General features: G+C 44.2%; 1 protein-coding gene across 1 annotated transcript in view; it reads left to right on the plus strand.

Moving 5' to 3' along the window:
• PIEZO2 (piezo type mechanosensitive ion channel component 2) overlaps positions 1-23362 on the plus strand; it is a 456739-nt gene extending 433377 nt beyond the window's left edge. The window contains 12 exon segments of the mRNA XM_040479417.1: positions 316-463; positions 562-776; positions 6663-6821; positions 8542-8689; positions 13702-13890; positions 14234-14326; positions 15897-16069; positions 17922-18050; positions 19466-19545; positions 21722-21865; positions 21868-21901; positions 22991-23362. Of these exon segments, the coding sequence (XP_040335351.1) occupies positions 316-463; positions 562-776; positions 6663-6821; positions 8542-8689; positions 13702-13890; positions 14234-14326; positions 15897-16069; positions 17922-18050; positions 19466-19545; positions 21722-21865; positions 21868-21901; positions 22991-23243 (1765 nt within the window). The 3' untranslated portion in view covers positions 23244-23362.
• The last annotated feature ends 894 nt before the right edge of the window (positions 23363-24256 follow it).

The raw sequence follows: 24256 nt of genomic DNA on the forward strand, positions 1-24256 counted from the left end.
GTAATTGAATCAGGTGACAAACCCAACACCTCATTTCTGGGGCTTTCGACCATTCTCTTGTGCTTCGAACAACAGAGGAGGCCTGTGGTCTCATCAGCACAAGGAGGCAGAGTGCCAAGGAAGGCACTTGAATGTGTCTGCACTTGCCATTAGAGCAGAAGCCTCCCCACCCCACACTGGGCTCTGCTGGGGCTGAAAAGGGAGGTGTGACCTGCTGGGAGAGAGGGATACGGAGGAATGGAATGATGGAAATACCCGGTCATCCCTCCCATCCTGCCCCTCCTGAAGCAAGTGCTGGGGGTCTCTGTTTTGCAGGACTTTGCAAATATATGTGCCCATCAGACAGTTCTTCTACAACCTCATCCATCCAGACTACAGTGCTGTGACCGATGTGTATGTGCTCATGTTCCTGGCTGACACTGTTGACTTTGTCATCATCGTCTTTGGCTTCTGGGCCTTTGGGGTAGGTTGGGGGGTGAAGGCCACCACACTTCTAACGAGTAAGAGCGATGCTGTCCTGTGAAGTGCCACTCGTGCCTAAACCTGTTGTTTCCTTCCCAGAAACACTCAGCAGCAGCAGACATCACCTCTTCGCTGTCAGAGGACCAGGTGCCTGGGCCTTTTTTGGTGATGGTCCTAATTCAGTTTGGAACCATGGTCGTGGACCGAGCACTATACCTCAGGAAGACCGTCCTGGGAAAGGTCATTTTCCAGGTCATTCTTGTGTTTGGAATTCACTTCTGGATGTTCTTCATCTTGCCTGGTGTGACTGAGAGGTAAGGTGGAAGCCGGAGGCACGCTCCCACTTTAACGCAAATATGTTCCAGGAGGTTATCATGCCATACACATCACCACAACAAAATCACCAGGTACAGGCAGAGGCACGGCCGAACAGCACCATGGGTTGGAAAAGTTAGAGATCTTCATCACTATCAAATTCAGTGTGGCTCAAAACGTGAACTGATTCCTCAAACACATTTTCATTGTGTGTTCGTACGCATTCATAGAAATCGGGTTTTTCAGGGTGGGAGAAGTGATGACCTTGGCGATCTGAGAAAACCAGAGGCCTTCCATTGTGATTGTCTCTACCCCTTAGTAGACAGAGATGAACCAGAGATGGTCTTACAGGCACTGCTAAGAGAATGAGAGGCTCTCAGACTATGTCCTATGAGAAAGTGGGACATAAAAAGAGCAGCCTAAAGTTCAATGGGGAAAGGGCCAGTGAGATCCTTGGAGGTGGCTGTCTGCTGCCTTTCCCTGTCTCCTTGAGCTCTAAGGTCCAGTCATATTGAGGGCGCCATGTCCTCCTACACCTCATGGGACCTTGTTCACTGCCCTTCTCTCCTGCCTCCAACCCACTCTTCCTCCTCACCCTTTAGATTTCCCAGGTTGCTTCCACCAGAAACACTACTTGGGACCGAGTCGGTGCCAAACGCATGAACAAATGGATGCGCCAATGAATGAAAGAGAAACAAGGGAGACTGCTATAAATAGGACATTATGGGAACAAAGGGTGAACAGAAGGGGACATGGAAGCACCCATATAATGTAATAGGAATGATCTTTTTAATGAACATATCATTAAAAGTCTTCATGTTTTACAAGAAGCTGATCTTTTTATCATACCTCAAGGGTCATTCCTGGCCAAGCCTTGTGAATAACATGGTAATCTGGCTGGCCAATGCCATTTTCCGAAGAGTGACTAGAAAGTAATGAAAACTGCTCTCACTTATGTGGTTCATAACTTGACTCAAATGGCATTCTTAATGAGGAAATTCAGCTCTCTCCTGACAATGCTTCAGCTACCTGTCTACTCTCACCTGGATGGTTAGGCTGTGACCTTTTGATTTTGGTGGCAATGCAAATATTGTAAAAGCAAAAATGGAGTTAGGATATTTCCCATGAGTCTGAAGTAAAACTAAGTCAATAAAGAATTGTTACCCAGAAAAATACCAACAGCCAAGTAGGTCCTTCACACTATACTGCGTATGGGGAGAGTAAACATACCTCAGCTGATAAAAATAATTCAGATTAAGGCAAGCTTTTTGTTAAAACACTAGTATTTTGTTAAAATACTTTGTAAGGACATTGTGGATCTTATTTGTTAGTCTTTAAAGTGGAATAAATACGCTTTTCTCTATAAATAATTCTATATACATATCAACTCAGAGAAGTAAACCACATTCAAAAGCCATGGTAGTTAGATGATGAATGTTATTTCTGTGACATTTAAGAGCATCAATGGGCATTCTCCACCAGCCTTCCTAGAAACTCTTAATTTCAGAGATGAAAGGGACCTTAAAAAGCTTTCTAGACCTGCTAACTTCACAGATGAAGATAGGTAAAACCCATACAGAAGAGTGGTGTCCCCAAAGTCACTCAGTTGGCTAGTGGTGAGACCAGATCCCAATCACAGACCTCTTGACCCTACTGTATGCTACACCCCACCTCCCATGGGGGGGGGGGGTGCTCACTACCAAGCAGATTTCTTGAAATAATACAACCTACAATTCGTTGTGCAGTTGTGAAAAGGATTTGATTTTTCCATCCCCAGAACAGAGTTCCAGAGCATGGATGTTGCCATGTCCTGATAGAAAAGTTCATAGAGACTGGTGTTTCCAGAAACAGGGCAATGGAGAAGCCATGGAGAATCCTTCAGCAGGATCAAATTACCAAATAGTTGGGTTATTCCTGCTGGTATGAGTTTCCAATTGATGCTGTAACAAATTGCCACGAACTTAGGGCTTAAAACAGAATGAATTTATCATCTTACGCTGGACTAAAATCAAGGGGTAGGCAGGGCTGCATTCCTTTCTAAAGGCTCTAGGGGAGAATCCCTTTCCTCGTCTTTTCTAGCTTCTTGAGGTGCTAGCCTTCCTTGGCTCATGGCCCGGCCTCAGTCTTCAAAGCCAACATCAGTGAGTGCAGTCCTCTTCTCATTGCTTCACTCTTTCCCTTCCTCCACCATCATGGTTCCCTCTGACCGCAGCTGAGAAAGATTTCTTCCATTAAGAGCTCATTGATTAGATTCAGCCCACCTGGACAACCTAGGCGCTCTCCCTACTTCAAGGAATCTAATCTCAACTATAAAGCCTTCTTTTTCTTTGAAAGTTAACAGGGGCACCTGGGTGGCTCAGTTGGTTAAGTGTCCTACTTCAGCTCAGGTCATCATCTCACAGTTCGTGAGCTTGAGCCCCACATCAGGCTCTGTGCTGACAGCTCAGAGCCTGGAGCCTGCCTCAGATTCTGTGTCTCCTTGTCTCTCTGCCCCTCCCCTACTCATGTTCTGTGTCTCAAAAATGAATCAATATTAAATAAACAAAATTTTTTTTTTAAAAATGAAAGGTAATATATTCACAGGTTCTGAGGATTAAGCAACAATACCTTGCAAACCGAATAGAGCTGGAATGTTTGTTATAATACCTGAATTAATGAAAACTTCAACTCAGTTTCTCATTTATTGAGTACCTGCTATGTCCAGGGCAGTAGACCAGGTGAAAAGGGGCATAACACTAACGTGAATAAAGCAGAGACCTATCCCCATCTGGGAAGGACCACATGATGGGATTCCAGAGATTGAGGCACTATGATAAATACTAACACTATGCCCATAGCTGCACACCTAAGACTAATATAATGTTATATTAGTATAATTAGTATAATTATATTATATATATTATATAATGTTATATATAAAATCTCCTATGCCCTTTGTAGACAGAGGCTTATCCCTCACCTCTAGCTTCTGGTACATCCATTTTCTGTCCCTACAATTTTGCCTTTCTCAGAATGTCATTTAAATGGATCACACGTCCTATGGCTTTTAAGGCTGGCTTTTCTCACTTGGCATAATATATTTGACATTCATCCATGTTGTTGCATGTATCAGTACTTAACTATTTTTTTGTTGGTCAGTAGTATTCTATCATGTAAATGTACCAAAGAGTGTTTAAATATACAAAAGTTGAAGGACATTGGGGTTGTTTATAGTTCTTTGGCAATTACAAATAAAGCTGCTATAAATATTACCAAAAAAAAAAAAAAAAAAAAGGCCACAGAGATCATTTCTGTCTCATTGGATCTCACTTTTGAGACTCACCTAATGGTCATTCCTAGTGCAATAGATTACCCTATCTTTATTTTTGGACATTTAATGCAAGATATATTAGGATTGGTGAGACTTGAGTCTACATTGCCAGCATGTCAGTGACAATATAATTTCATGTCATTTCAAGCCATGCTGCCATCACTTGTTAACATCCCAGATTCGTTTTTCCTCCTCCAGATATTGTTGCTAAAAATTTTACTCATTACTGTGCAAAAGAAAGCAGTCATTAATAGTTATCTAAATCCTTTTCAAAACAGGAAAAGAATAAGAGAAGGAACAGATTAGGAGTTGAAACTATACAGAAAAAAAAATTATGGCCACCAGTTATAATATTCAGCATCAGGAAGCTCCAATATTTTAAATAATTCATCTGATAAGTGATTTTTTCTGTGTGTGGGCACGTGATTTATTTAGTCCACAAACTTTCAGTGGTTGCCTATAGTCTACAAAGTGCTGTGTGGCTGGTGCCGTGGGGGACAGATTGGTGAGTAAGGCATAACTCCAGCTGCTAGTAATAAAGCATGGAGAGACCACCAAAAGAAAAAGTCCTTCACTGTGGGACAACCTTAATGTTCCTATTAGATTTAACAGGATTACTTCAGGAACTACTGATTAACTTATTCCAAGTTGAATCACTTTAAGGTTGAAGGAAGGGAAATGTTCATTTATTTTTTCAAGTTTTTATTTAAATTCCAGTTAGTTAACATAACATACAGTGTAATATTAGTTTCAAATGTATGATTTAGTGATTTTGAAATTTACATACAACACCCGGTACTCATCACAACATGGGTTGGTCCTTTTATAAGGGATAGAAGACAACACAGTTTTATAACTTTTTTTTAATGTTTATTTATTTTTAAGAGAGACAGAGACAGGATGCGAGTGGGTTAGAGGCAGAGAGAGAGGGAGACACAGAATCCGAAGCAGGCTCCAGGCTCTGAGCTGTCAGCACAGAGCCCGACGTGGGGCTCGAACTCACAAGCTGTGAGATCATGACCAAAGCCGAAGTCGGACGCTCAACCAACTCAACCACCTAGGCGCCCCACAGTTTTGTAATTTTGATTATTATTTTGATAGATAACAATTTTTCCTCATGCAGTTTTCATATAAATTATTTGTAAAATCCAAGGACATTTCCCTGGAAAGCTGAAAGAATGTTCTTTCTTACTATTACACCAATAGAGACAGTCCCTAGAAAGGGAGAGGGAAGGAATAGTTGATATTGGCTCTCTGTAAAGTTCTGATATGTTTATTAATAACTTGTCAAGTGCTAGATCATGGTCAAGTGTATTTAACACATTAGGACCTGAAATACCAAAGCTGGTTTCTCTACAGGGCAAGACACTTCTAAGAAATACTTTTAAGATTTCCAGTTGTTGAGATCCACGTAGAGGTCCCTAGGTCCCTGAGATACATGGGCCAGTGCATCCCCGGCTGGTTCTTAGATCTGGTCAACTAAATAGTATTTTCAGTTAAAAAAAAAAAAATAACACATGTCTTCTTCTAATGTCAGAATTAAAAGTTAAGATGACGAATCTGAAACATAAAATAAAGAGGAATAAAGAGGAAGCTTTAAGTGTTGCTCTTAACTTTAAACACAGGGAAGATGGTACAGAAGTCTTGGCAAAAGGGACTACCATTTCGACTGCTGAAGATGTCATTGGAGAAAAGAATGTTAGATCAGGGAATCATAGATTTTCAGAGCTAGGGAAAGTCTTCAAATGAAGACAGACGTCTTGAACATGATGGCTTGAGGAACAAACGCAATAGGTTATAAACACAACTGGAACCAAGGGTGTTGAAACTTTGTTAATCCACGACCTGCCTTTATAGATGGATAGCAAAAAAGGGGGGGATTCATTCCTCAGGATACCTCCTCCTACATCTTCCAAATTACAGGTCCTTTGAAGTAAAAAAAAAAAAAAAAAAACATCTTTTTGATGAACTTTAATTTGGATCACGGTAGCAGCATCTTTCACATTGTGAGAAAATGTTCATTAGTAAATGCACTTAAAAAGAAATTAGTTCAGGGGCGCCTGGGTGGCGCAGTCGGTTAAGCGTCCGACTTCAGCCAGGTCACGATCTCGCGGTCCGGGAGTTCGAGCCCCGCGTCGGGCTCTGGGCTGATGGCTCAGAGCCTGGAGCTGGTTTCCGATTCTGTGTCTCCCTCTCTCTCTCTGCCCCTCCCCCGTTCATGCTCTGTCTCTCTCTGTCCCAAAAATAAATAAACGTTGAAAAAAAAAAAAAAGTTTAAAAAAAATAAAAAAAATAAAAAAAAAGAAATTAGTTCATTCATGGCCTAAACAACTGAATTATGCACTAACACACTGGAGGCACCATTTGTAGAATTGTTTTTAATTAGGAGACTTTCTTACCCTGCTGTTTGCCTTCAAAGTGATCTACTACTAGGTGCAGAGAATTCCTTACACTTGACTGAACTGGCTCTACATGCCAGAGGGGCAATTCGACTTTTTTTTTTGAATCCGAAACTGGTATGCTCTTATACCAGAAGAATATTCCATTATTTCACTTTTATGTTTTTGCGCTTTAGGAAATTCAGCCAGAACCTGGTTGCTCAGCTTTGGTACTTTGTGAAATGTGTTTACTTTGGGTTGTCTGCCTACCAAATCCGTTGTGGCTACCCAACGCGAGTCCTTGGAAACTTCCTCACCAAGAGCTACAATTATGTCAACCTCTTCTTGTTTCAAGGGTAAGGAAGGACGCTCTGTGTTGTCACAGTCACTCACAGAGGGGAGGCTGGCAATAGAAAGGCACTTGTTTCCTTGGGAAGAAACAGGAAGGTGAAAAAAGGCTGGTGGGGCAATTTAGATCATCACAGAACTCTTAAGACTTTTGGTAAAAGACAGATACGCCTCTTGAAATAGCCTTTCTAGGTGTAGTTGCCGCACACCTGGTCAGCATGGAGTTCTAGAATTATCCACATGGGTTAATTTTCTATTACTGGATCCTGCATAATTACCGTGCTAACATTTCAGGATGAAAACCAGGGATACACGATCCTTAGGTATTAATGTATTTCTGGGCACAATGGAACAGAAATTCGGCATTTGTACTATTTGAAGATCCCCTTGGAATTTTGCGTATACAATGAGTTCCTCCGTTGAAGAGGGCCATTTATTCCACCTAACGTCAACCTGAATGCCACATGACTTGTTTGTCCCTGGTAGTAAGTTAGCTACTAGGCAAGGCCTATCGGCTCTTCCGTGTAAGAATTTCGTTGGTAGTATCTCCTCTCTGTTCCAATGAAGATCATACCACAGCCCGGAAGGTGAGGCTGCTCATGGCACCGCTGGCTCCTTGGTTGTACCAGACCTGGCGGCAGGTGACTTAGTCACAGAAGAGGTGTTGAGTGTGCTCGGTCAGTCACTTAGTGGTGTTCTCTGTGTATGGCCTGATATTTCTTCAATGGGCTGGATTAGTGTTCACTTGGCAGAGCTGAGTGGCCTTGGGGAGAATTTCCGAGTATAACCCAAGCTGCTCTGAAGAGCCTAGGGTGAACCTAGGTCTCCAGCTGGGAGAAGCTCTGTGTTAGTCAAGAAACAGGGAATAGTTCCTAGGCCAGAGAGGAGCCCACGCCAACCCATTCCCAAATATGAGAACGTAAGGCCAGAATCTTATTAACCTGAGGCAGCTACTCAGTCCGCCATCTACTAAGTCTACTGTGTGCCCCCAACCCCATGTCCTGCTCCCTCTGACATCTCTCATCTCCCCTCAGCTTTCACGTATCAGGTGTACAACTTTTCCTAGCTCATTCAACAGCAAAACCCCAGTACTCAATAATCCCGCGACCGACAGATTCTCATAACATAAACACATACACGTTTTAAAATGTAAAATGATGGGTCTTTTTGCAGAAGATATTACCTTAAATGTAGAAAATCCTAAAGAATCAACCGAAACACGGTTGTAAGTAATCAATTCATCGTAAAGTTGCAGGATATAAAACCAACATGCAGAAATCAATGGTGTTTCCATACGCTAAAAACAAAACATCGGAAAAGAAAAAATAAAGAAAACTATCCCATTCATAATAGCACCAAAAAACAATGAAATACTTAGAAATAAATTTAACCAAAGAAATGAAAAGATCTGGGCCATGAAAACCACAAGACTTTGATGAGAGACATGGGAGAGGACACCTTCAAACTTACTTAAAAGGCAATCCTAATTTGTTAAGACCATCAGCAAAAAGAAAAAACAGAAAAAAGAATGGAAAATACTAATTCATACGTTGACTTAAGATGAGAAGCAGTTGTATTCCAAGTTAATTTTACCATAAGGGTCACCTTGAGAATTTTTCCCAAGTCGTAGGGGCTAAAACAATAAGGAACTACATGAGCTCCCGGGGTTGGGAGGATGACGGGGGCCACCCCACAACTGCCTCTCTAGCAAGATGTGGTTTCTGGCAGGTTCCGCCTCGTTCCCTTTCTGACTGAGCTGAGGGCTGTGATGGACTGGGTGTGGACAGACACGACCTTGAGCCTCTCCAGCTGGATCTGTGTGGAGGACATCTACGCTCACATATTCATCCTGAAGTGTTGGCGGGAGTCTGAAAAAGTAAGCCAATAAAAATGCCTTACCCCTTCTCGTTTGCCTCCCATCCAGGCTGGGTATAAGATTCATGTGAATCTCTGCAAGCTTTGTGGCCAAATACGTGGAGGCAGGGGGCAAAAATGGTGAGGACCTGTGACTGTCCCATTGGTTTCCACCCCGGTGGACTTGGGAATTTTGGACTCACTGCTGCCTTAGTCAGCAATGGCATCCAGATGTGTTCTTCTTTTGGCCAGCCTATATTGTAGTTATTTTTAAAAGAAGAAATGATATATTGCTCTGTGACCCCATAATTCTTAAATGGCTCATTTGGGAGCAGAAGGGAATGTGGTAGTATGGAGAAAAGTGGGGTCAGGTGGCTTGGACTCAGGCTCACCCTCTGATTCACTCTTTGATGAGCGACGGGACAATATAACTTCCTTGTGCAAAGGAAATCGAAGTGCAAATATTTGCTTATTCTGTTAGGTTGAATATTGAAGTTTGAATACGGTTACAATTACTGTTATTTATTGGATTTTTTGCAAAAGCTTAACGTCGGAAACAGGAGTCATAAGAGCAGTGGCAATGGCTCAACAAGCATTGGCTGAGGTGGTAGAAAGTATCCCTTTTTTGTTTCTCTTCTTGATAATACCCTCCTTGAAAAAGTTCCCTCCAGTGTATATAATTTCTAGTATGTTCTGCTGCTGCTTCTTGGAGTTCCAGTTTCATAATCACGGGTCCCACTGACCTGCGGCTCCTGTATTTGTGGGGTTTGTGAGAGTAAAGGAGACAGGGCTGGCAGTAAACTTAAAATCTGCTCGCTTGTCCTCATTCGTAAGGAGCAGAGAAGCTGATAAAATGACAGAATATGGCAGATATTCTACCAAAGGGACTTTGAAGGTAACAGTCATGGCGATAAAGCATCCAGAAATCGTGACCAATGAAGAAAAGCGGGAAGAACCAAGAATTGTTCTGTCGGAAGTAGAAAAAGAAACGGAAGGAGGCGAAGACAATAGCCACTTTTAACTATTTGAGATAGTGGGAAATAGGGGGAAAGTTTGAATTTGTCTAGAAGACGCAAGATAACAGAGTTGAGGCAGCTTGGCAAAAGCTCTAGTAAGCTTCAGTGGCATCTGACGAACTTCCTAACAGTCGAAGCTACCCCATCACAGACTGGCTGCCTCAGGAGGTGGCTGCTGCCCAGAGGTGTCCACATCTACACCGTCACACAGAGGAGAATTTACATCCTGAAACCTCCGTGCTGGGAAGCGTGGGTCCTAGATCTATTCATTCAGCAGTTTATCATATCAGTTGTCTATTGCTGCTTATCAAACTACATCAAACTTAGTGGTTTAAAAATAACCACCGTTTTGGGGGCACTTGGGTGGCTCAGTTGGTTGAGCCTCTGACTTCGGCTCAGGTCACGTGGGTTCAAGCCCCACATTGGGCTCCCTGCTCTCAGCACAGAGCCCCCTTCAGGTCCTCTGTCCCCTGCTCTCTCTGCCCCTCCCCTGCTCGTGCTCTGTCTCTCAAAATAAATAAACTTAAAAAAATCACAACCATTTTCTTTGCTCACAATTCTGCGGGTCGGCAGTTTGGGCTGCATGTCGCTGGACGGACTTGCCCAGGGTCATCCTGTGGCTGCTGTTCCAGAGGGAGCAGGCACAGGCCAGAGAAAGGCCCGAGAGAGAAGCGGTTCAAGAGACAGGCAAGTGGAGAAGATAATTTCGGAATAGAGAGGATCTGAACCTCTGTAGATGGTAAGGAAAAGAACAGTAGAAAAAAAGAAAAAGAAAAAGAAAAATTCTTAGTATCGAAGCCAAAGGATAAAGGTCTGGGTGGGGGGCCTCGGGAAGCGTGGAACCAGAGGCGTGGGTGAATAAGTGAGTAGTGGCCAAGAGGAGTGGCCATCCTACGGGAAGCTGGGGAAAGATGTGGTGAGCCGACTGCACACCACATAGCCTGGCTTCCGCATGAAGTAGACGAACTTATCTGTTGACAGCAGGAGGGAAGGACGGCATCCTAAAACCCAGAGCCTGTCCACTGAGCACTGGAAACCGTGAGATCCTACTTCCTCTGGATGAATGGGAGGGGAGTCCTCAGGTGGGGGTTTCTGAATCAGAGCTCACGTTACTGTCCCACATCGATACAGGGCCACCTTTCATGGGAGCAGCTGTGTCTGCCCCATTTGTTAGCTCTTACAAGCTTTTCACTGCCTTTGAGCCAACAGGTGACAACCCTCTTTTTTTTTCAAGTTTTTTTTTTTTAATGTTTATTCATTTTTGAGAGAGAGGAAGAGCCAGAGCGTGAGCGGGGGAGGGGCAGAGAGAGAGAGGGAGACACAGAATCTGAAGCAGGCTCCAGGCTCCGAGCTGTCAGCACAGAGCCCAATACGGGGCTGGAACCCAGGAACCCTGAGATCATGACCTGAGCAGAAGTCAGGCACTTAACTGATTGAGCCACCCAGGCGCCCCAACAACCTTCTTAATACTATAGTGAGGAAGTCACAGCCATTGCCCGTCGTCCTTGTGAAGGACAGGGTTTGCTGTGCCCTAGAACACGAAGCATCCCTCCCCACAAAGGGTTTACGATTATTGTTGTCATTTTATCTTCAAGAAATAAAAAGCCTCATTTCAATGTATCACCTTTGGTGACACATGCATCACCTCTACTTAAATATATACTTCTATCTTATGCTCAGTCGCTGGCTATTTCAGAATAAGAGCCTTTTAAATCACACATAGTACAATTTGCTAAGGAACTTAGGTGTGTGGGAGGTCAGTGTCAGGGGAGTCCAGGCGAATCTGGCACGCGTTTTTAGTCCGTCCCATCAGAGACAGAAACGTTACCAGTGACCGTCTCTTGTCCAGTACAAAGCAGAAGAGTAAGCTGCTTTTAAAAGTAAATTTTCTTGGGGCACCTGGGTGGCTCATACGGTTAAGCGTCCGACTTCGGCTCAGGTCATGATCTGGCGGTTTGTGAGTTCGGGCCCCGTGTCGGGCTCTGTGCCGACGGCTCGGAGCCTGCAGCCTGCTTCAAATTCTGTGTCTCCCTCTCTCTCTTCCCCTCCCCTGCTCGTACTCTGTCTCTCAAAAACAAATAAATGCTAAAAGAAAAAAATTAAGTAACTTTTCTTGGGGATTCTTCCAAGTCGAATGTGCTGTGTTCCAGGGGCTTTATGAAGCCAGAACCATTTCCTAAAAGGCAGAGTGTTGGCACAGGAGCACTCGCAAATGCAGGCCCCTCGGTCCCAGTCCTCGTTTCCAATGCTTTCCAGGCAGCCACGTCCCAAAACACGTTAGGGAGCTGATTGGAAATGAAGCCTGGAAGGTTATGCAAACTGGGAGACCCAGAAGAGCGTTGACTTACCCAGGAGAGGGGTGGCAGGCAGTGCAGGACAGGAAGGGGACGGTCCCTTTGAAAGGTGAAGGGGGAAGTAGCCTCAGAGTTAGAGAGAGGTCCAAAGGTGCTGGCCCTGTCCTGCCCCGGGGCTGAGCAGGAGAAGGGGGAGAGCGGAGGGGGAGGTTCTGGGGATTTTAGCGGTGAGCCTCAAAGGGCGGCCTCCAGGAGAGGAACCGATATGGCACCACTACAGTCAGAAGAGACCCAGGCTGTTCTTAGCAGAGAAAAGTCTTGAACCAACAAAACACTTCGCCACCTCGTGCCTGAGCGCTCCTGCGTGAGGATGAGAGGCCGCTTGTCTCAACTTGCCTCCCGGAGAAAAAGATGAAAAAGCAAGCCTGTGTGTGTGTGTGAATACATATCTGAAATTCTCCAATACTGCAGTTTTTCTTTCGCAATAGAAAATTGTAATCAGTGGCCTCAAATTCCAGCGCAAAGATACCGAAATATAGTGCTGGATCTGAACATCATGCCCTAACTCGGAGCACAGCCACTGAGAGGCACTATCTCCTGAGCACAGAATCCATAATGCTGCCCATACTGGCTCCCGTGCACCCCCGTCCAGCCCCCGCCCTATACTTCCAGGCCTGACTTCAGCGATCACGGACGGCCAGGGCCCATAGAGACATTGTAGCAGTGCTGGCTCCCAGACCTCTGTCCTTGTTTGTCGCTTGTCACATGAGCTCAGCGCCTGCAGGCAGAATGTGGGTGAGTTTTCCTTACCTCACCTCTAGCGAAATGAATGGCTGCCTCCTGAGGGATTGTGCCCCCCAGGATAAATCTCACAGCCAGGCCGGGGAGTGGGGGTAACCCCCATATCGTGTGTGCAGCCCAGCTTCAGGGGCTGACCCTGGAAGGCAAAAAGGTCATGGAGAAGCAACATTTAAGCAAGGATTACACGTGCATATCTGAAGCCCTTTTGATTCCGGACAGCAAAGCTGGCTCCTTGCGCCTTGCTCAGGAGCAGTGCTTGGTGGGTCCCTAACAAAGCTGATGGAAGTGATCCCATCCCTACCAAACGCACTGCTTTTGTAGGAGAGAGCAGGTCCCTCACGTGACGCACACTTCTGCCACCACCCCCACTTCCTGCTGTTCAGCACAGCCCCCGCTGAGGACCCGCGTGGAGTCCTGGCGGCCGAGAGAGAGGGCTCTTCTGATCGTATAGATCTTATTGCAGGGCTTGAACCACACTGCCTTCTGACAACGTGTGTCATGAACGAAGTGAAAAACTTTTTTCCACCCACCAAGAGCAGGTGGTTGATAGGCACAGCTTTGGAATAATCAGGAATTTGCAGTAAAATGTCTTTCTCCCACATGATCCCTTGAAAGCAGAGGCTTTGTTCAGCAGTATTGGATCCATCGGTCCATAGGTTCATCACCAGCCAAAACCAACACAGTTTTAAGGAGAAAGTCCCTCGGGTCCCATTGGTCCCTCGTGGCACCACCGTGGGGACGTGTTGGGTGCTCATTAGAGCTTCACATCACTACTTAATTTCCTAGAGCGACCCGAGCGAACTGAGCAGAATCAGGACTCAGTCGGGTCCCGCGGCAAGAGCGCGCACCCCTCCTCCCCGACCCAGACCCCGCCTGCTTCTCGGGGCCAGAAGCCTGAGCCCGGTGTGACCCCTCTGTTGCAGAGATACCCGCAGCCCCGGGGGCAGAAGAAGAAGAAAGTGGTGAAGTATGGCATGGGAGGCATGATCATCGTTCTGCTCATCTGCATTGTCTGGTTTCCCCTTCTCTTCATGTCCTTGATCAAATCTGTGGCGGGGGTCATCAACCAGCCCCTGGACGTCTCGGTCACAATCACCCTGGGAGGGTACCAGGTAACCACTGTGCACCTCCCCCAGGGCTCACTCACCCTCCGCCGCCTTTCCCAATAAACGGCCACAGGATGTGGAGTTAGCTTCGGTGCTCCAGATTCCTCCCTACATTTCGGCTGGTCGGCAGATACGTGATGTATGAGATAAGTAAAGCACCGAAGACAGTGAAAGAATCGTTTTGTTCTGGTTGGGTAATCACTTCAAAAAGAGATCTCTGAGGCCGGCTGCCCTCGGGTACCCCGGGGGGGGGGGGGGGGAATAACATGGCGGAAATGTTGTTCTTTGAACCCAGGATGCAGAGACGGGCCTTGGAGGGCTAACGGCACCTTGTTTCTTTGTTTTCCAGCCTATTTTCACAATGAGTGCACAGCAAAGCCAGTTGAAAGTTATGGATCAGCCCAAGTTTAATAAATTTATGAAAGCTTTTTCTAGGGACACTGTAAGTAAATGCATGTAGTAGATCTCTGTGAAGACCTTTCTAGACGAAAGGTGAGCTCACTGCTTGTCATTTTGTTCACTCCTCTGTCATGGCCTGTGGTGGTGGGAGGGACTTTTCAGGGGTTACCAGGGGTCCGCAGCGCATTTCAGGCCACTGGCCCCTTCGATACTCTGAGCCATTATGTCCGTATCATTGGATACGTGTTAATAAACGTAATTGTAATTCGGGACATTTTAATGTAAGCTTAACAGATGTAGGTCCTCTTTCATATTTTTAATTTTTTTTTAATTGTAGTAGATACTGACCCCTTTGATGGGTAGGTCTAATCTGAGAATCTATATCAAGGGAGTCATTCAAAATGTTGGAAAAGCTCTATGCAGGCCCTTGCTTGTGCTGGCATTCTCTGCATTAGTAAAAGCTGGAAGCCACTGAGGGCTTCATAACTAGGGACCGGTTAAAGAAGTTATGGCAAATGTATCAAGTGAATTTGATAGGCACTGGCTGCCCTAGGGCGGTCGGCGTGGGAGAAGGGGACCACCACTTTTCATTTTATTTACATGCTATGTCTTCTGAATATTTTCCGAGCAGCGTCTTTCATAATACAAAATAGTCATTGCAGAGACTCTGCATGGCGTGAACATTTCTCAAGATAAAACCTAAGTGAAAAAGGACACACATTCCTATTTTTTAAATTAAAACAAATGAAATCTACATTTCCTACCATATATCACAGCGGTGATGCCCTGGTGGTAAAGTTGTGGCTGATGTATTCTCTTCCCTACCTTACAAACTTTTAATCACATGATAAATCGAGCTTTCAGAATTAAAATTTGCTCTACAAATAATACTTTGTATTTAAAGAAAATGATTAGGCACACAGATGCTTATCTCCTTTATAAAATTATCAGCCTCTAATGCACACTGCCAAAACTAATCTTGAGGGATGTGCAGCTGTGAAGACAGGACCAGGATATTGTGGGTGGATTAAATTTGACTGGGTGGTGAGAGGGAACACCCCAATAGTTGATACATTTCCTTCTTAACGGGGAGGAAAATGACACCAAGTCATTTGTCTTTTCTTTATTGATGAGTTGGGATGATCCCATAGCTGTATTGGTGAGGCAACATCACCAAGATTGCTCCACGGCACTCGGGCTGCCCATCCCTGTGGGGAGGGGAACAGAATAGTGCAATAGAGCATGAAGACCATGCACTGTAAAAATTGTCCTTCCTTACGGAGAATTCCCCTTCGTGTAGCCAGTTACAAAGAACAGTAATCACTTTATTTGTACATCGCCACAGGGGGCACATGGGTGGCTCAGTCCGTTGGGCGTCCGACATCAGCTCAGGTTATGATCTCAAGGTTGGTGGGTTCGAGCCCCACGTCAGGCTCTGTGCTGACAGCTCAGAGCCTGGAGCCTGCTTCAGATTCTGTCTCCCTCTCTCTCTGCCCCTCCCCTGCTCTCACTGTGTCTCTCTCTCAAAACTAAACAAACATTTTTGAAAAATTTTTATTTGTACGTCACCATATATATGATCTATTTAGGCATGTGTATTTGTGCGCATACAGGGTGCTATGCAATTTCTGGAAAATTATGAAAAAGAAGACATAACTGTAGCAGAACTGGAAGGAAACTCAAATTCTTTGTGGACCATCAGCCCTCCCAGTAAGCAGAAAATGATAAGCGAACTCATGGACCCCAATAGTAGCTTCTCTGTTGTTTTTTCATGGAGTATTCAGAGGTAGTTACTGTATTTCCATGCATAATTTCCCCTTTCCCCCCAATCTAAACTCGGGGTGGGGGTGGGTGGATAGAAGTAAAGAAAAAGTCGATGGATGTGGTTTATAGCTGACATTACACTTTGGGAACGTTCACTCGATGCTACAGCTAACATCTGTGTTTGCTAAATAACAGTTTGCCTAGGAATCTCTGACAAAAATAAGAACTTCTTAGTTTTCCTTTTTTCTACTCACTCCAGTTTTGAAAGAGAGGCTGGCAGTGAGTTTTGTGAATGAGAGAGAGAGAGAGGTAAAGCAAAAAGAAAAAGTGTCATGACTTATAAAATGAAATGGTCTGGATGATTGTAAGATTTCCCTGAAAGGTGGACATTTGGTCTTAGCAATAAAGAATTGGCAGTCTCGGGAACCCGAATTCTCACTCGAATCCCTCCAACGTAGGGAGGTCCTGTCAGATCTTTTCTCTGAGCAGGAGATGTGAGAGCAGCCTGGGAGTCCCAAGATGGGAGAGCTGAGAGAGATTCCTTCTTACCTAACCTGAGCCCATGGCCAGCACGTGGCCACTACTGCACTTGTTGATGATCTGTGTTAAGTTTGTATTTAAACTCAGTTAGTTAACACACAGTGTAATATTAGTTTCAGCTGTACACCATAGGGATTCTTCACTTCCATACAACACCCGGTGCACCTCACAAGTGCCCTCCTTAATCCCCATCACCTATTTCACCCACCCCCCCCACCCACCTCCCCTCTGGTAACCGTCGGTTTGTTCTCTGTGGCTAAGAGTCCCTTTCCTGGTTTGCCTCTCTCTTTTTTTCCCCTTTGCTCACTTATTTTGTTTCTTAAATCCTGCACATGAGCGAAATCATATGGTATTTTTCTTTCTCTGACAGACTTATTTTGCTTAACATAATACTCTCTAGCTCGATCCATGTCTGTGCAAATGACAAGATTTCATTCCTTTTTACCGCTGAGTAATATTCCATACACACACACACACCCCACATCTTCCTTATCCATTCATGAGCATGTCTTAAGAAAAGTTCTTGCATTCAGAAGCCCAATGTGTTAGTGAAGCAATCGGGGAACCTCAACACAATACACTAGTTGGTTGGCTTAGTGTTTGTTTGTTTGTATTTGTCATAGTCTTGTGATTCAGGATTCTATGCCAGCAGTCAAGTGACAGGTTCATTGGGTTCATGCTTCCTGGCTTCTAGGATAAAATTAAGAAAGAATTCCGATAGGTACAGAAGAAGGCTTCTCCAATCTAAAGTGAACTTACAAGGAAACAGTAAAGAAATATCTGAAAGGGGGCTGTTCAGAATTGAAAGAACTCTTTCTGTCATCTTATTTTCTCCTTTAGAACATCCCAAATTCCTCACATGAAATTCTGTACTGCCAAAATTCACTTTCTAGCCTTTTCTTTGAAAAGCTACCAAAATAATAATAATAATAAATAATAACAACATTAAAGATCAACTCTTGATGGAGCATTCTTTAAAAGCATGGATTCTATTGGTCACCATGGAGACTAACCTCACTAGATTAATAAAAAAAAAGTGTTTCAGAAACTCATTATCAGAGCATCAAGACGGTTTCTCTTCTAGTCAACAGACTCTGCCCTCTCACCTGCCATCTGTTTTAAAGGTGTTTGTGGCCTCCCCGGGCTTTACTAACTTGGTTGTCTAAGAAGCTGGACGTAAAGGTGAGGTGGACAGAAAAGGTTGGGGGTGACAGTTGTGGATCCAAGGAAGACTTGGTGAGATTAATAAAATGAAGAGTCAAGTGAATTTTTGAACGTCTCTTCTAGACTTCCAAGTAATCACTGACGTTGAGCCTTTTTATTTCTCTTCACAGAAACATGAGTTTGGGTGCAAAGGCAGAAATTGCAACCGATAAGCTTTCTTTTCCTCTTAAAAATACCACACGAGAACATATAGCTAAAATGATAGCCGGCAACAACACGGAAAGTTCAAGAACACCGGTGTAAGTGATTGCTCCTGTTAATTAGCTTTAATAGATGGATATATCTGGTACAAAATCTGCATCTGCAAACTCACGTATACCAGAAATGCAACTTTCTTCAGTAACTCAAGTCAATCTCTACTTGGAGGCCTCATTGTGTTACATTAAGGCAGCTCTGTTTTCCTCCCCCGGTACTCTGTCCGCCTACCCTGGGAGTACTGACCTTGTTCCTGGGTAGCAAACTTTGCTCTTATCTGACCATAATCACCAAAAGCCAGAGAAAGCCCCTGGGATACCCCTCCTCTACTATGACCCCCTGGCCTGGGGTCATTGAATGGATGGGAGATGAGGGGAAGATAAGGGGTAAAAAGAAATTTGGGGGGGGGGATCTACATCTTAATATATTCTCCTGCCGTATAAGTACTCCACTTCAAACGGATATAAGCTGTGATGTCTAGATTCTAAGCAGGAGGGAGAAAAAATGCTATTGGTGTAAAACCACTAAATGAAGTATTCCAGACGTCCACCAGCCAATGCCTAGTTCTGACCTCCAGTCTGCCTTGGCCCCACTTTAATGCAGTGAATATAAGCCGCCATGATGCAGTCCTCAGACGTGCTCCCTACGACAGCCTTTGTTAATCACTAAAGTTGAAGGAACCTCAAAGACTGTCAGTTCCTCCCTCATTATTTCACGAGAGAACAGACAGGCCTAGAAAGACACTGCAACCTGCTCAGGTCACCTAGCTTGTCCTTGGCAGAGGGAGGGTTAGGTCCAGGCCACTAGTTCTCACCTCAGGCCTCAGTCTTGTCACTAGATTCATGCCGTCCACTTGATTATAGATGTATCTAGAGAGAGAGAGTACAGACCTAGATCCTAGCAAGAAAGACAGTCCCTTGCTTCAGAAACAGTCACAGTCATGGAAAATCTCTGTAGCAGTTTTCTTTTTTTTTTTTTTTTTTTCCAACGTTTATTTATTTTTGGGACAGAGACAGACAGAGCATGAACGGGGGAGGGGCAGAGAGAGAGGGAGACACAGAATCGGAAGCAGGCTCCAGGCTCCAAGCCATCAGCCCAGAGCCCGACGCGGGGCTCGAACTCACGGACCGCGAGATCGTGACCTGGCTGAAGTCGGACGCCCAACCGACTGCACCACCCAGGCGCCCCTCTGTAGCAGTTTTCAAGTCATAAACTGCTCATGTACAGAGTTTACTTGAGTATTCGAATAGAAACAGGTAAAATTTTTTTGGCTTCAGAGAATTCTAGTTAGAATGGAACCCATAAATTGCAATGACATCACATTATATACATATACAAAGATTCACCATTATCGTTTGATATGAGGTCAAAGTAGCAACAAAAACATCAATTTTATGTGGGTAAAACAACTAAAACTTAATTACGCTTCCCCTCCTTTGTTTTTTTTTTTAACATACAGGACTATAGAAAAGATCTACCCATATTACGTGAAAGCACCTAGTGATTCGAATTCAAAACCTATAAAGCAACTTTTGTCTGGTAAGGCTGAGAAGGAATTATTTCAGAACTTTTTTTTTAACCTTCTTTTATTCAACTTCTGCAGTTTGCATTTTCAACCTTTCTCGAGCTTCTTTCCAGTTTTCTGTCTCTGTGAGACAGAGCTTATAGGAAGCATGAGACTCCCAGCTGCGTTCCACAGCCAGAAGGAATCAGTCACCAGAAGCCATATTCTTCATTGTTTTCATTGATATAGAACTTGATGGGCTTAAATCCACATTTAGTGCCTTAGTCTGTTTACTTGTTTCTATTAACATCCATATCTTGGGCAGAAAATGGCCTCATGCAGTATTAAATATGAAGGCCCCACGATAAGAACAATAAAAAGGTAGCAGGAAATGTGCGTGATTCAGCCCAAGGGTCGTTAAGTATCAACAGTAGTCTCTAGGGACTGTATTTACCCCAAATAACAGAGATGGTAGTAAGATGATGATATGGAATTCTTAAGCATTAATTATGAAGCATTGTTTGACTTCATCAGTTGCCTGGACCAGAACAGATGGGTATGGATGGTAAAAGTAGAAGGACAATGCGGTATATATCCAAGTCACATTCATTCCTTTGCCAACATGGGTTGCTCATTGTCACCAGGCAGTATGCCAGGCACTGGAGACGAGGTTCTGCATGGTTCATGTTTAGCTGGAAAGATGGGGATTGCGTAGGTAAACAGGTAGACGCCCCCATGGAGATCTCAAGAAGTAGAGGCAGCATAGAGGTTCCGAAGACAAGTGTGGGCGGGCCCCCACATCTCTATGCATTTCTTCCTCATGAGGTTCAGCCTGTGAAGTCCCCCTTCCCCACACCACAGGTCTTGGTGTTCTCAGGTCCTGCCAACACAATAACTTCTCTGATTAGCTTTACTGAGTTCTCTCTGATCTTTACCATAAGGCCTATTTAGCATACGTTGGTGGTTATCACCAGTTTGCAAAGGGGGAACCAAGGCCCAGTGTGTGAATTACTCAGCAAAGGTTATACAACCAGTACGTGGACAAACTAGATCCAAACATGGGCCAGATGTCCCCCTTCAGAACTCTCTAGACTTCAGAACCAAGGCTCTTTTTCTTCCTGAGCATTCTCAGTGGTTCACATTCTTCTTGAGGAGGGGTTTCTTTATCTTTATGAGTCTCCTGCCTCACTCTCCATCCATCCATCCATCCATCCATCCATCCATCCAATAGACTTACATTGCCACACACTGTCCTAGATTCCTTTGATCTAGGAATTTAGCAGGAAATAATGCAGCCACGGCCCCCACCCTCACAGAGTTTATAGTCCACCACCATGATTCTAAGTGGAGGCCATATTATCATTGGCAGTGGTGGTATTTTCTTAGAAAGGCCTACACAGAGATCTCCAAGCTTTCTGTTGGCCCTTTTACTGTTCTTCCATATTCACCCTAAGCTCCAACACAAGCAATCATTAACCACACATCATGGGTTTTCAGAACTTTCCTGAGCTTCATGCCATCAATCCTTGCGGAAATAACCTCCTCTCCCTCTCCATCTCCACTTTACTGATGTTCTCAGCAAAATTCAACTCAGAAGTCACGTCATCTGGGAAGCCCTCATGGATCCTACCAACCAGAATTGTTCTCTCCTTGTCAGCACAGGTCTAATAGTGGTTGCCACGTGCCCATAAGTTGTGCTCATGTACATGGCCTGTTCCCATTGAGATATGGAATTGTGCTGTATTCAACTCTGTAACCCCTGGTCACCTAACAGAGGGCCTTCCTCCCGGAAGACACTCAATAAATGCTGGTGATATGATTGGATTAGTCAAGTCAATAAAAAGTCAGTGATCTGGGTTTTTAAATGTCTAACTAGTTGCTTGGAATTATTAGCAAAGAAATATACTCATGTATATTAAGCACGTGTGATACTCACGTATATATCACGTGGGCCTTCACTCTCTCCCCTGTGATACGGCTGCCATGCTCACTTAGCAGCAGTGAGTGTCCTCTTTAGCGACAAGGAGAAACCTTATGCACACCTGCGGCCCGCTTTTCTTTCTCCACTCACACTGTTAACATGTGCCCTACTCATCCTGGCATCACACGCTACGGATAGTGGTAATCAGGTTCTGCCATCTGACAATTGTTTGCGTGCATTGAATCTTAATATGCTTATGCTAACTTGGTTTCATTTTTCTCGTCTTGCAGAAAATAACTTCATGAATATCACCATCATTTTGTCCAGAGACAATACAACTAAATCTAACAGTGAGTGGTGGGTTCTCAACCTGACTGGAAACAGAATATACAATCAGCACGCTCAGGCCTTGGAACTGGTGGTCTTCAATGACAAAGCCCGCCCAGTCTGGGGTTCCTGGCTGGCTATGGGTAAGGACGCATTTCAGTTAGCAGTCACCAGAGCCTACTTCTGTGTCATATAAAGTTGATGGGAAGCTTTGTACCTTCCTAAAATTCTTGAACTTAACAGCTGCAGTGTTAAAATTCATAGATCATTGGCCCTTCAAGAACCAGAGTCCCAAAGAAGTCAAAATGCCTCGGGTGAGTAACACCGTTAAGGACAGGACTAGAAGTCATAGTTCTGGTTTCTTGACTCCACGTCTTCCTGCTACGTTTGATGTAATTCAATGTTTAAACTTAGAAATTGGTGTAGGGTTATCTCTTTTCCGTATAGATTGCCTTCTGACCTCAGCAGATGCTCAGTCAAGCATCGCAATTTTGGACATGGTCCAATGTCCAAACTGGTCTGATGCTATCATTTCACCGTGTTCTGCTGCTTACGTTCTAAGACACACGCATCCCCTACAAGACATGAAAGTCTGTTAAGAAGTCAATGTCTATGCAGAATTATAGTATTAAAATAAATAGCTAGGTGCAGAAAAGTATATATAGTACAACTGCATTTCTATCAAGTATATTATGTGGTTTCTTTATATAATATTTGCAGTAAAACCCCCTGAAGTTCATGCATGAGACTACTAACATTGGTTGTTTCCAGAATTGAGATTTTTTTTGACACTTTTATTTTTCAAGTCTTAAAGCACTGTAATGTATAAAGTGTGTTTACACAAGGAATATGAATTACCTTTAAAAAAATTTTTTTTTAATGTTTATTATTTTTGAGAGAGAGAGAGAGCCAGAGAGCAAGCAGGGAAGGGGCAGAGAGAGAGGCAAACACAGAATCGGAAGCAGGCTCCAGGCTCTGAGCTGTCAGCACAGAGCCCTATGCAGGGCTTGAACTCACAGACCGCGAGATCATGACCTGAGCTGAAGTTGGCTGCTTACCCAACTGAGCCACCCAGGTGCCCCTGAATTACCTTTTTAATAAACAGAGTAAATGTTTTCACCAAAGGGAAAAACTCTAGGGAAATTTTGTTATTTTTTTCTTTTAGACGTGTTCTATTAACTGTGTTTAACTGGTAGATACAATTTCTAGCTACCTTTTTATTTCCCCCCCAGTATCATGGGATTGTATGCTTCGGTTGTCCTTGTGATTGGGAAGTTTGTCCGTGAATTCTTCAGTGGGATTTCTCACTCCATCATGTTTGAAGAGCTTCCAAATGTGGACCGAATTCTGAAGTTGTGCACAGATATTTTTTTAGTTCGAGAGACAGGGGAGCTGGAACTCGAGGAAGATCTCTATGCCAAATTAATATTCCTGTACCGCTCACCAGAAACCATGATCAAATGGACTAGAGAAAAAACAAATTGATGCTTTAAGACACAGACTGCAGATCAAATTAACATTTGAATTTTAAAAAAAGCACAATATCCTCATAAGAGCTAAGCATTTCTAGTTGGATGGAAATGGTTTCTCTTCTGACAGGTGGTCAAAAGGAGCTGCCTTCCTTCTGCAGTCTAAGCTACCTTGTAAATGAAGGCGCTGTTGAAAATGTTATTTGTAATTCCATTTCTCCAAAATCAGGGCTCTTTGTTTCATGATATAGTCAACAGTGTCTTGCATTCTGATTGACGATGCAAAGGAATCATTTATGGGTCTCCTCCCTCAGAGAAACAGGAGAGAAGAAGGGAAAAGGAAAGTTGCCCATGGTTTTCTGTGCGGAGCCCGCACACTTCCTGAAGAGATGCTCTAGTTCAGTAGGCCGCACCCTGTTGCCAACGGGGAAGCTGCTGTGGGGAGAACAGATGGGCCTCAGCACGCCCCGAAAATACGTAACAGCAATAGGAGGCTGAAGCTCCTGAAGAGATTTCTGGGGCGGGGGGCGGGGGGACAAGAGAGGGAGCCAAAGACCCATGAAGATACCAGTGGACGAACGAGCCTCATTCTAAGCAAAAAGTTAACATTAGTGACACTCTTACTGCCTTATCTTAACTGAAGACTAGTAAAAAAAAAAAAAAAAATCTTTCCATTAAACACCAGTGACTTCTCAGGAAAAAAGAAAAAAAAGCAGCAAAACAAAAATGGGGACACCGGTTTTGTCGAGGCCCAGCAAATGACTCGCTTCAGTGGTGGCTGTTATGCTTCAGAGTTCGGCTCCTCCTCAGACACAGGCTCCAGGTAGAAGGATGAAAATGGCGCCCAGCTGGGTGTGGAAATCTCTGACTCTGTAACTCTTTCCCAACTGAGGTCCTGAACGCCCTTCTACCTTTTTCCCCATCCCTCAACACGCTTTTTCCCATTTCGATGATTTAAGGCAATGGTTTTTTCCAGTATGTGACATTGTCCTTCCTGTTTTTCAGGTATATCGAAGAGTTTACATATTC

This window comes from Herpailurus yagouaroundi, unplaced genomic scaffold (genome assembly GCF_014898765.1).
Source record: "Herpailurus yagouaroundi ecotype Mexico unplaced genomic scaffold, PumYag 142, whole genome shotgun sequence".
In the NCBI taxonomy this organism is placed as follows: domain Eukaryota; kingdom Metazoa; phylum Chordata; class Mammalia; order Carnivora; family Felidae; genus Herpailurus; species Herpailurus yagouaroundi.